The 12,670-nt window shown below is 39.2% G+C and overlaps 1 protein-coding gene across 1 annotated transcript in view; it reads left to right on the top strand.

Annotated features, from left to right (window-relative positions):
* Positions 1-4,474, top strand: part of LOC124544994 (N-acetylglucosaminyl-phosphatidylinositol de-N-acetylase) — a 114,825-nt gene extending 110,351 nt beyond the window's left edge. The window contains exon 6 of the mRNA XM_047123750.1: positions 3,624-4,474. Coding sequence (XP_046979706.1) covers positions 3,624-3,761 — 138 coding nt within the window. The 3' untranslated portion in view covers positions 3,762-4,474. The remainder of the gene's footprint in view (positions 1-3,623) is intronic.
* Positions 4,475-12,670: the final 8,196 nt, after the last annotated feature.

Here is a 12,670-nt window from a genome sequence, read left to right as displayed (position 1 = left end):
AAGGACTGTCATTTGCCAGGGCTATGATAGACTTCTTTTTGATGACTCCTAGTCACAATACAGCTGTTAATAATATCACACAGAGTCAGAAGTTGCCATTGGCAGTCAGTAAATATTTTCTCGTGTTTTCATGCTCTGTGCTGGACAGAGAAGATACATTTACATATCAGTAAAATGTTTGGGTTGTTATATAAATTAAATTTTGTTAATTACAGTAAAACAATATTGCAATGCAATATGTAATCTGGAAAATAAATTCCATTGATGATTTCTGGCAACAGTGGTGCAATGATCTGCAAGCACAACCGAAAATTTTCTGTCTTCTACGGCTAGTGGAATAGTTCAGTGTGTTGTGTGATTGTCGCTAAGCCTTTTACTGGCTGCAGTACACAGTATGAGTGAGATGCACTGTGTCAGGACATTTGACTATGATGGTATCATAAGGTGTCAGAGACATGTGGAGGCCTCCCAACTTTAAGGTAAAGCAGACACTGGTCTTATTACTTTTCATCCCTCATCAATGGTGTGCCATGAGGAATTGCATTCAGGGCAAACTAACACCATGAGAATTAACTTCCATGGGCAGCAAAAGTCAGTGACAGGGGTTGCTATCAACTAATGTGAACTGTAACAGCAGATAAGTAGGCCACAATGCTCTGGAGAGCTCAGTAATACTATCAAGACCCATCTCTGCATTAAGGGATACAGAATAAATTGGCCCTTTGTATATCTGTGTCTGGGGAAAATCAAAATCACAGTGCACAGAGATTAATATGGGCACCATAACGCTGCCATTTAATGCTTAAAGCATGGGAAATAATCCCCTGCGCTGATGAGTTGCAGTACACTGGTACACATTGAAGGCAGGGTATTAGAGTGTCAAATATCACACAAAGTGATGCAGTTTGCTTACCAGCAGGACACTGTCTTGGCAGATGTTGGGTGTGTTGGGGAGGGGGGGAGTGAGCGAGTTACAAAGGATGAAACAGGTCACCTGATACATCTGCCATTGCTTCTCACCAGTGAATTATACAGGTAACTATTGTCCAACTTTGCAGGTGATCTTAACCTTCAGCACGACAGGCCACCACCATCTTGCTCACAGATTGTGCCAAAATTTGTTTGAGTAATACATCACAGACAAGAAGGTGCTTTGATGGCTCTCTGATTACCTGACTTCAACCCTATTGAAGCATCTGGGATAATGTTCCGTGAACAGAGTGTATCTTGGACCGATCACCAACTGCTTTCCATCCATTGTGGATTGCAGTTGAATAGTCCTCCATCATACTGTCTCCCTAATGTGACTCATGGAGTACATGACATAAACTGACATCTTTATCATCAGAGGAAACTAGGTGCTACACATTATTAGGAAGGTGTGCTTAATTCAGTTACTGATGACTGTATATGCCCTTTTCATTTAGGAGTGGCCTGTGTTTATAAAGACAAATATAAACATCCATTGCATGGGAGGTTTGGGATGTAATTAAATTTTTCAACTCTTTCACTTCACAACAACGGACTTTCACCATTGGAGCTGTTAAGTTATAGGATGAATGAATGCTCACAGTAAAGGGCAGATTGGTTGTCCAGTTGGAGTGATATGATTTTATGGAAAATATTGATTAGAGGAACAAAGGTTTGACTGTGTCAACATTTGCATTCTGGTTTCAGTAAATCGCACGAAAAGACCTACGTGACATTGTGGCTGCAAAAATCAAATATTGAAAATTTATGGTCAGTTTATGCCGAAGATGCCCATAGGAAAAACAAAAAATATAACATTTTGATTGCATTGGGTAACCTAATAAAACAAGTTTGAATTTCCACTAGTCCAAAGAGTGAATACAATGTAAAAACCATTGAAACACTAAAAAAACATCTGCTACCTTGGTACATCTAAAGATTGGTGCTATATAAGTTTAATCCCTTTCCAGCTATCAATATAAACATGTCGTGTATCTGGCCTCATGAAAACAATTACAAATTTTGGCTGTATGTACTTAAATGCATTATAATCATTGATGTTATCTGTGTGCTGTTAGTGAGAACATTCAGTAAAGAAAATTTTTTATCACTTTGTCAATATTTGAATTTAAATTTGCCTGCTGCAGTCAACAGTAATAAATATTACAGTAACAACCGAAAGTCAGTTTGTCTCTACCCCTACAGACACACATTCCCAAACTGCAACACAAAGATTTTATTATGATATAGTCTGTGACAAAATAAAATGGAATAAAATGGCTGAATAGGGAGAGAGTGGGGACTAATTTAGAAACCAACTATAGTAAATGACAAAATTCTGAAACAGAAATCTGGCTGCTGGTTGTCCACGGGATGTATAAGATTTGGGGCAAGTTCAGAAAGGAGATAAATGTGTATGAGACGTTATATACTTAGACTTCTGTATTTGCATTTGTGCTGGAATAGCTATTCAGCAGAAATTATTGTGCGTTGGCACCAATTAGAGCGGATACAATAGAAAGGCAACACCACAATAGTGAAACAAGTTGAACAGTACTCCACAAAAGTGTATTGAGTGAAAACAAAGTGACGTTACCTGGGATTGTCATAGATAATGTGTAAATTTATCATTAAATAAAATCCGACTGATAATGTTTAGCACTTGCAGCAAAATGATTCCAAATTATAGTGGAAAAATCAAATGTCTGCAAATTCAGAGATCCCTATAAAAATACTGTAATACCAGATGACCAGCATGTCATTCCCCACAGGAAAAAAAAAATGATTGTCCGTCTATGACATGACATGCATGGCTGTCTAATTTCATACTTAATTGTATGTTCATGCTGGACAAAAGATATAAATTTGTAATACTGCACCAATATGTCACATTTCTGTGTTGATTACAAGAAATAAAATTAATGTTGACATGCTACAAACATTGTCTTTCTGTATGTATACTCCACACCAATTTAGAAGGAACTTTATGAATTAAATATGACTCTTTATTTCTCCATGGATATTTAATTATATTACAATGCTTTCAGTTGCTGGTTCAACACTTGCATCACAAGCCAATAGAAGCAGTGACGAGAGAAAGCTGCATTGTATAGCACAAGAATTCAAATCTGTACCATAGGGAGTTTCAAGCTTGGAAACTGTGACAAAAATCCCACATTCCATAATTGTTTTTCAGCAACTGGCAGTTGAAATCTCTCTTGTGAATTTTAACTGACATTAACTAAAAGTGGCAAAGCAATCAGGCAAATTTTGGCATGTCACGTCTGACCATTCCCTTGTAAGTAATGTGTCTCATTATCTCTATGTATTGTAACTCTTTCTTTGTTACAGAAACAGTGTGTCTGTTTGTGCCACACTAAAAAGAGATTGTATAAGCATAAATTGAATGGGAGACAATGAATTAAAGTACATTACTCTGGAAGCAGGTTTTCACAACTTCCAAATCTTTGTGCGTGCAAGGTATAAGACATGTATCTTTGGGTCCATTTTTTTTATTTCTGAGACTTGCGTGTGTGCCTGCGTGCCCCCCCCCCCCCCCCACACACACACACACACACAGAGAGAGAGAGAGAGAGAGAGAGAGAGAGAGAGAGAGAGAGAGGACTTTCTAAAAGTGTTTCTTTTTGTTTCAGGCAGCAATGGCAGCACACAAGTCCCAGTACGTATGGTTCCGTAAACTGTACATGGCTTTCTCAAGGTACACAGTTATGAACACATTGAAAGAAATTGAAATAATTGATCTTGAATTAGATCTCGAATTGGATGATTGAAATACAACAATCTCTTTGTCCCACATGGAATTTGGCAGCTACCACAAAAGACTACAGTTTGATAATTGTCAACATTATATTACACTGTCATGTAGCTGTGGATGTGAAGACAAGTAATGTAACATTTATTTTTCTGTTTATACTGGACCATTCACTGCCATTATGAATTGGAGAGGTCCAATGAAAGAATGAAGTCACGCTCTTATTCTACTTCCCATGTTGAAATATTTATAAACTTTTGTATTTTAAAGTTGAGCAGTGTAGCTAACTGGTTAATGTGAAAATACATTACCATTGTCTTGAGGAGGCTAGGATTGTAAAGCAGATTTGCAGGACTGTATGTGATATAGACATCCTTTTTATAGTGTGCTTAAGAGTGAGTTTGTTATGTATTATGTTGATTTATTTTGGTTAATTTTAAACTACTGAAATTTAATAATACCCTCCACACTTGTATTATGGAAGACAAATTAAAACCAGTAGAATAAGTAATTGAGAAATTTAATAGTAAACCACTGTCTCCTATAATGCCACTAAAATTTGTTGTTCCCTTATGTTTTTATCTTATAAAATGACGTAAGTTAATGTAATTTTGATGAGAGCCTCCTACAGGATTATCACAGTACAAATGTGTAAGAACTGTTTTTTTGTAATGCTCACGTTGAACTGTTACCTTTTATTGATGTAGAAGTGCAATAAAGAATTTCTCACAATCAGGTTCTATTCGGCACATTCCCTGAATGATTACACAGTTTTCTATATAGACAGAGGTTATACAGTCTATGTAACCTCTAAGATGATTTTCTAACCACCCAGCCTCAGTCATCACACAATATGGCTATTGCGCATATGAAATAAAGCCATCTCTCCCTGGAAAACACCAAAGTGCAGCAAGCAACACACCAAAATCGGCACATGATAACCAATTCTGTGGAGCCCATCAAGTGAATGTTAAACAAACATAGGATTAAAACCATCTTTTGGTCGCCTAAGGAAGTCAATGAGGTGTTGCTCCCTGTAAAAGGTAGTCAAGGCTTTAAAGAGCTGTGGTATTTATAATATTCCAGTTACATGGGGCAGTCTACTTCAACCCTCTCTCAGTAACTTGTGATGAATGTCAGCTGTACTCCATATACAGAAATCTAGAAAAATCTGCTGTTATCCAACACAGCCTTAGGAATAAAAACATATTCAAGCCCACACTTCAGGCTGCTGGCACTCGATCATCGAGGAGCCTGTGGAAATTTAGTGAACGTACTGGATTTGCACTAAACAATACCTGGAAGAGGTTACGTGGCTGAGAGAGACTTCATAAGAGTATGTGCTATACATTATTATGAGTAATAACTGAAACAAAGCACTGTGAGAGACATTCCATCATTGGTGCCAACATAATTTCTGGTCTCAGTGGACTCTAATGCATCTGTTACTCCTTGGATCTCAAGTTCTTTCCAGGTGAAGATTTCATGATTATTGTGAAATGCTAAGATTTTTCGTAGTGAATTAGCATAGCAAGTGCACCATCAAGAATTTATATCTCCTGCTTTTTGTTTAATGAATTTGTTTTTGTGTTGTCAACTATCCTCTGCTCAAGTGCCATGTTTCTGAATATCTTTAACATATGTTAATTTGAATTGTTGCCATCATTGTTTCTCGTCAGAAACAGCTATCACTCACAGCTCGACATGTGGATCACATAGTGATTTTGATATTATTATTTTGCTTTGTTCTTTATCAAGAGTCTGTCTAATTGCCAAAATTGTAAGATGTCCATGGTGCGCAATTCCCACATGTATTTTGAGGACAAAGGCGAACAGAGTAAGAGCAACTGTGTGTCGCAACTAGTAAATATAACTATTTAATGTATGAATATAGTGAAATTAATCTGAAGAGAATGTTGTAAAACTTCAGTTACTGTGTACCAGTCATGGACAACCATTGGTGACCCATGGGCCTGATTCGCGTAATTACTTAAGCTTGTGGGCTGCCTCATCACGTGACACACCATCAGCGCTCGTAGTGCATAAAGTCAGAACTGTGGCACCCATGATAGTATTGTTTATAGGATAATGCACCAACATGAAGTACCGCATTCTTGACGTTCCTTGCCAACAAATTATGCCTCAAAACATGCATTTTTGAGAGTACGTTCATTTTATGCCTGCCCTGTCTTCAAGTGTTTAGTTATTTGTGCATTGAGAACATTGTTATTTTGGAAGTGCTGTCTTACAAACATCCGGCCTGCTGGTTGCCCACCCATACCATGTACCTTCAAAACAGTCTCACTAGGAGACAGAAATTTGTATTCAATGAATTCTCCATGTAAAAACAGCAGAAGGACTACAGAAAAGGTGAAGATTCAGATGGAAAATTTTAGTATAGGTGAGATTTTTTTGATAATTTAACAAAATCCGTTCATCACCGAGAAATGGGTACGATTACCACATGTATAGTGTACGAAAGAGGAATCCAGACACCATGTGGAAGTGGAAAGAGGGCAGTGGTATGTCATATTAGGAATGAAGATGGGTTAGTGCAAAATACTGACTTGTGCTTTGCAGAGTTCAAAGGTGTTGCAGATCATTTGAATATTAAAGCAAGACACTGTAAGAGTGGTTCAGGGAAATACTTGAAAAGCTATCCAGTAGATCTGTGTTTGTAGTAGCTCAAGTCATTTATTGCTGAATGATACATCCAGTACAAAAAAAAAAATCATCTTGGAATGGATGAAAAACTACACTGACTGGTTTTGAAACGGTAACAAAGCGTTTTCATATAATGCCATGTCTAGCAACAAATTTATGTCATCACTTTTACTGGAACATTCTTAGACCAATTCAAGCAACAAGAATTCCATTACGAGAGCAGATTGCATTCATTGCACAGATAAATTAAATTTTTGTGGTTGTCTGCAAATTCAATGTGATTGTAGTTATGTGGGGAAAGGAGATGAGGACTTGATAGGCCTAGTAAAAAAATCTACAGCAGTGACACTGCGCTCTGAAAAAAATTGTTAGGAGGAATTTGAGTCGTGAACAAACTCAAAAATGGCATATGCACAAAGTATTTTGACATGGCGATGTAACCATTGCTGATTCGGGTAGATGCTTATGACAGTAGCCAGATGTAAGGCAGCAACATAAAAAATTAAAGTGGGCAGCTTTTTTATCACTTTGTCCCACTAAATCTATTCCAGCTAATCACATACGTCAAAGTTTGTATTTGCATGTTCATTTAGTCAGTGTAATATCATGTTCATGTGCTATAATCTATTTTATTCCTGAAAGGCTTTATTCTATACCATTTGCATGTGACAACCACAATCAAAGCAATCTGTTTTAAAACATGAAAACAGAATGCTGAATTGTGTGTGCAGAATAGGCACTTGTAACAAATTACATTTGCAACAGTGTATTAGTTTTCACAATTATGCTGAACTGCAGTCTTGCATAGATTAGGACTGGTAAGAAATTTCTTCAAAGTTAACAAATATGGTGATTATTTGTAGGTAATGAAATGGTAAGCTATCAGTGAATGTTCTAGCTTTGTGATGTTTTCTCAACCAGAACAGAAAGCATGTTAATCCCAAATGAAGCCTTGTGCATTAGATATTGTTTTAAAAAAAAGGAAGAAAGAAAAGAAAAAAACACTAATCTGTGAAGTCACCAGTGCCCTTCCATGAAATAGACAGTTTGGTTAAAATCTATTAAATCAACAATAAATTTCCAACTAACATAGCATAATAAACAAAAATGTAAAGTAGAAGTTTTATATATGCAGAGTCGTAAATGACAGTCAATGATATGCACAGGAAAATTACTGTAAATAAAATCAGGTATAAAATACCATGACAGATACATTTAAAAGGGGATAGTTTAATGTGGCAAGGTGACCCAACCAGTCTGCAGCACAGTAAAATGTCACCCCTAATATTTTTGGAAGGAGCCCCTGATGACACATACAAACTTAAAACATGTACCGCGCTCGGCATTTAAAATAGAGGTCAGGTCCTGTGGAGACAAAGATCTGCCATCAGAACATCAAATAAAATTCACTAAATTAAAATATGCTGTATTGGCATCTGTGTAATGCATCTTTGGTGCACTGACAGATCCTCCCATGATCAGAGAAAGCAATGTGTCAAGGGACAATGCCCCATTCTTAGCCTTCTAAGGGCTACTGCTTCAGCTCATTATGGTCTCAAGGAGGTTAACCACAGTCGCACTGTAGATTTCACTGACTGCAGCTTACTGCTCATTACTTATAGCCACTGAGCATCTGACCAACACATGGTGTTGTGGATTGTGAGACTGCCAGCAGGGAGTCTGTACAGTCAGCAGGAAGTTGAAGGGAGAAGGTCTCCTGGCAGCTGCATCAGTGAGTTCATTTTTGCAAACCTCTTGTGCCATTTTTTGCAAACCTCTTGTGCTGCAAACCCCACCAGAAAATTATTACCTTCTCCTGCCTTTGTAAGAGAAGAAAAGTTTCTTTTATATCTTGGGTCATCCTACCCATTGAGTACATTCGTACAATAGCAAGACGGGCTCTTTAGGAACCAGAGCAGATAAATAATTTCTTGCCACAGTGATATCTCGTTTGCTCTAGTGCCCTCAGCATACTAAGGATAGCAAATAATGCTGCTTAGTAATATGAAAACTGCTCTGGGAGCCCTGTCCTGAGGAAAAATTCAGTGAACATGACTGAGCAGCTGATAAAGTCCCTTTGCCTAGATCAGTCAGCGTAAACACTAATATAATCTGGTTGATGATTTAAAATCTTGTAAAATTTAGCTTTAAAAATGTAATCTAAGGTACAATTCTTCCTGCACTTCCTTAATTCCAAAATTAACCAAGGCCTCTCTGATATGAAGAGGGATTCGCTACTCAGCCCTGGCTTTGGACCTTAATTCCATCCACCTGTAGTACCTCAACGCTCTACCTTGCACATGTCCCAAATGATGTCATTTCCTGCAGATAGTTATTGAACAGACATTCCAGTCATGGCAACGCAGTGGAGAAGGATGCTAGCGATTCGGAACAGACAGAGAAGACATTGAATGGACAGTGGGGCGCCCACCAGTCTTTGCGTGTTAAGCTAGAAACCGGGATTGCATGATAAACTCCTGTAAACATCCTAATACTCGCATAGTGTACTGCACCCAGCATTCTAAAGCCTTGGTAATCATTAAATGTAGCGTCTGTATTCAAGCCGAGGTCATGTGAAGGCTTACATAAGATAGGAGCAGATGTGCCCAGTCTGCTCCACACGATATATGACTGACACATTTTAAAACATTTAAAACCCTTAGGCATCTTAATTTCAGGTCTCTAAGGCGTGGCAGCCATGTTAGTCTTCCATCAGAACTCGGGCCGAGATTTGATTTGAACATGTAGATAAAAACAACAGCAGTCCAAGCCCAATATTGTCTGCACCAAAACACGTTTTATTGTGCAATTTCACTCCCTGTGGTTCTAGCAAAGCCAACCAGTGCCCTTAAAGTGTAGTAAAAGGCCCTTTACTAGTTGTTTATTAGACAGGATTCCGTCAGGGGTTGATGACCCAAATGTTCTGTGTCTTTTGATCTCTAGTGCTTCACACTGGAAGATGAGATGTGGTGTGGTTTCATCACTCATCTCACAGCCGACACATAAGGTCTTCTTTCTCTACACCCAGTTTATGTAGGTGTTTCTTGAAGTGACCATGGCCTGTCATTAGCTGTACCATGAGTTTACTCTGTGTCCTGTTCAGGCTCAGGATTACAGAACTTTTCTTAACGCATGGCTTTGGCATCATGAGCTTGCCATATTTTTGTTTTTGGATCATAGTCCAGTATTCTACATTCTGCCTCCTGATCCTAGTTCTGATTTAACCATTGTGTTAGTCATGGTTACGACAGGTTCTGGCCTCGTAAATGGAGTCATCGCACCTGTCCTGGCCAGCCTATCAGTTTATTCATTGCCAATTATCCTTATCAACCAGGGGCTCATTGCAGGTTTGCCCTGCTGCGTTCCTCTAGTCACACAAGGACTTTGTTGCAGTGTGCAACAGTCTTTCATCTCATTGCAGCAGCTGATAGAGATTTCAGAGCTGCTTGGCTGTCAATAAATGTAGATGCTATGATCTTTTTAGTGCCTACACAAATTCTCCTCTGTGCACGCCCTGATAGTGGATATTTCCGCCTGAAAACTGTGGCCCTAGTCTAGGCTGTACTGCCTGTACTCTGGCTCCAAATCTGTTTTCGACCGGTCAGTAAACCAGACAGTCTCCTGCATAGTGTCGTGGTTTATTCTTCCACTGCTTCCCACTTGCAATTGTTACATGGAAAGTTTTATTGAAACAGTTGAATGTTATTGTGTAGTCAGCTGGCATTTCCCCTGACCATTTCTATATTTATACATTCCATCCTATTGATATTCAGTTATTTCCAGTTTTTAGCCTGTATGCCCCTACTGCTGCTTCCATTTTAAACCACAGGTGTAATGGAGGCACGTCCAACATGTTCTCCAACCTAGCCGTGAGTGTGCTGCTAATTCTGCCTGTTATGGCTAAGCAGGCCAGTCTTTGCATCTTGCCAAGCTCCTTAGCAGCCACCTTACTTTAGCCCCATAATTTCCATAGGTCTTATTACAGCAGTGTATATCCAGCATATACCCCTGGGGTATAGATTAAGTTTTTCCATAGGCTCTTTCTATTGCTCTTATAGAATACCTTTTGCCTTGGAAAATATATTATTCCTGTGAGGGGGTCCATGATAGTTTCACATCCAAGGTTACCCCTAGATACTTCACTACCACCTCTCTAGGTAGAGTTTCATTAAGAAGCTTAAGATTCCAGTGTGGGAGTTGGATATGCTTCCTCATGAACAGTACAACAAGTTTTATTGAGGCTGATCCTTAGGTCTTTTTTTCTGTACCAGTTTTACACAGTGTTCAGTGCACACTGTGCCATAGTTCTAACAACAATAGTGGGGACTTAACACCACTTTACAGGTATTGATCACCACATCCTCATGAATCATGGTGGCTTCTACCTTTCTTCTGCTCAACATGGTCTTAATCCACCTATGTTTGGTGGTCTCAATGCCATATTCTTCTGTAGCAGTTCTGGCCATGGGTTTGAAGCTTGTATTGCAACCCCCTCTCCCCTGGCACTGTGCACACGACATCCAGGACGATGCAGAGAGCATTTTCATGAAAGCGTAGTGCTTTTCCACCTTCCCAACAATTAGGTGAAGTGTTACTTCACATTATTTGCCTCGTTCATATGCATGTTGGTTTACATGTAGGGAGCCTCCTTTCCCCAACATGCACATTAACCAGTTTTTCTAATGTCTTTAAAAGTAAGGAGGGCAGACTGATCAGTCTCATATTCTTGGTATGATAATTTCTCCCTAGCTTTGGAATGGAAACCGCTCTCACTGTCCTCCAACCATTAGTAATGTTTCCTGCAGCTAGGCTGACCCTAAACAGCGTACATACGAGTCTAATTAAACTCTCCTGCTCGTTGCAGTAGAGCTGGGAAAGTTCCATGCAGGCCTAACTACTTGAACGATTGAAACGTTCCTGCCACCCACTGGACTTTTTGAAATCGGCACATTCCCTGACACATTCCCAATTTTCCTTTCGATTACCTGACTGAATCTTGGTCTATGTTATCTGCCAGAGTGCATCAAGGGAAGGGAGTCTTGAGGAACACATCCAGCATCTTATTTGCTGTCCTTGTATACTCACTATCCTCCTTCCTTAGATTACCTCCAGGATTAGTTGGTATTCTGGTGAGGATTATGTGAAGTCCAGTGCACATAGCTGTACCTTCTGCTTTCTCACAGAATACCTTCCAATTTAATATTTTAGCTGATTAATTGCAAGAGCCTCCTGGTATTTTGCCCATTGTCCTTTCCTTTGTATAAGGTTGAACAGTCTTCTTACCTGCTTCCTTTGCAATCCATGTCATTGTTCCATAAGGTACATTTCTGTTTGTGCACTTCTTGGTGATTTGGCAGTTTTCTAAACATGAGATCACAGTGGCAGATATCACTGTGTGTGACATTTCCTTGAAACCTACTGGATTCCTTATCGAAGTTCTGACTTCAGATAACCATATGAGTTCCAGTATGTTTTCCTAGGATTCGTATAGACTAAGATTTGTTTAACACTCATTTAAACCTCAGATTAGTATGGCTCCAATTCCCATGTCATTTTTTGTTATAGCTGCCCATTAGAACAGACCCAAAGTTATGTCAATTACTTCTTCCCTTCTTAACTTCCTGAATGTTGGTTCCCTGCCTCTATTCAGGCTCTCCACGTTACTTTTGACTAAAAATTCAAAAGGTACTCACCTTTGCTGTTGGTGTTATTGCTACCCCACACCAGGTTGTAGGCAAAGGCATCATATCCAGCCAATAGTTGTTCATTCTGCTGTGAGTAGGTGTCTACTAACCACCTCATTTCTTGGGAAGGAGTAGTACTGTCCTAGTACGGAAGGTAAGCTGAGATCAGTACAATTTCCTTCGTGCTTCCTTCCGCACATTGTTTCATCCTGATGGTCACTAAGTCCCTGGAACAATACTCCACCTTAGGCAAGAGTGAATTTCCATTTTTTACACAAATACATGTTTAAGAGTTCCTACATTTCTAGCATAAATCAACTTACCTCCAGTACCTCTCAGACCTGAAATGCCTCCCTTATGTAGATAGGGTTCCTGGATCAGGGCAATGTCCATCTACTGTCTTCCCGGAAGACAACTCAGTGTGGAAGTTGCCCCTTTACTGTACTGTGGTTTATTTGCAACACTTGCAGTCTCTATCTTGCTGCCATGGTTACTTCCTGATGGTAACCTCGAGAACCCTAAGTACAATCTCAGGTCCTTTTCCTGGGTTACTCTCAGGGATTTTTCACTGACTTCCACC

Source organism: Schistocerca americana, chromosome 8 (genome assembly GCF_021461395.2).
Source record: "Schistocerca americana isolate TAMUIC-IGC-003095 chromosome 8, iqSchAmer2.1, whole genome shotgun sequence".
Taxonomy (NCBI): domain Eukaryota; kingdom Metazoa; phylum Arthropoda; class Insecta; order Orthoptera; family Acrididae; genus Schistocerca; species Schistocerca americana.
This window is presented reverse-complemented; position numbering and strand designations above follow the sequence as displayed.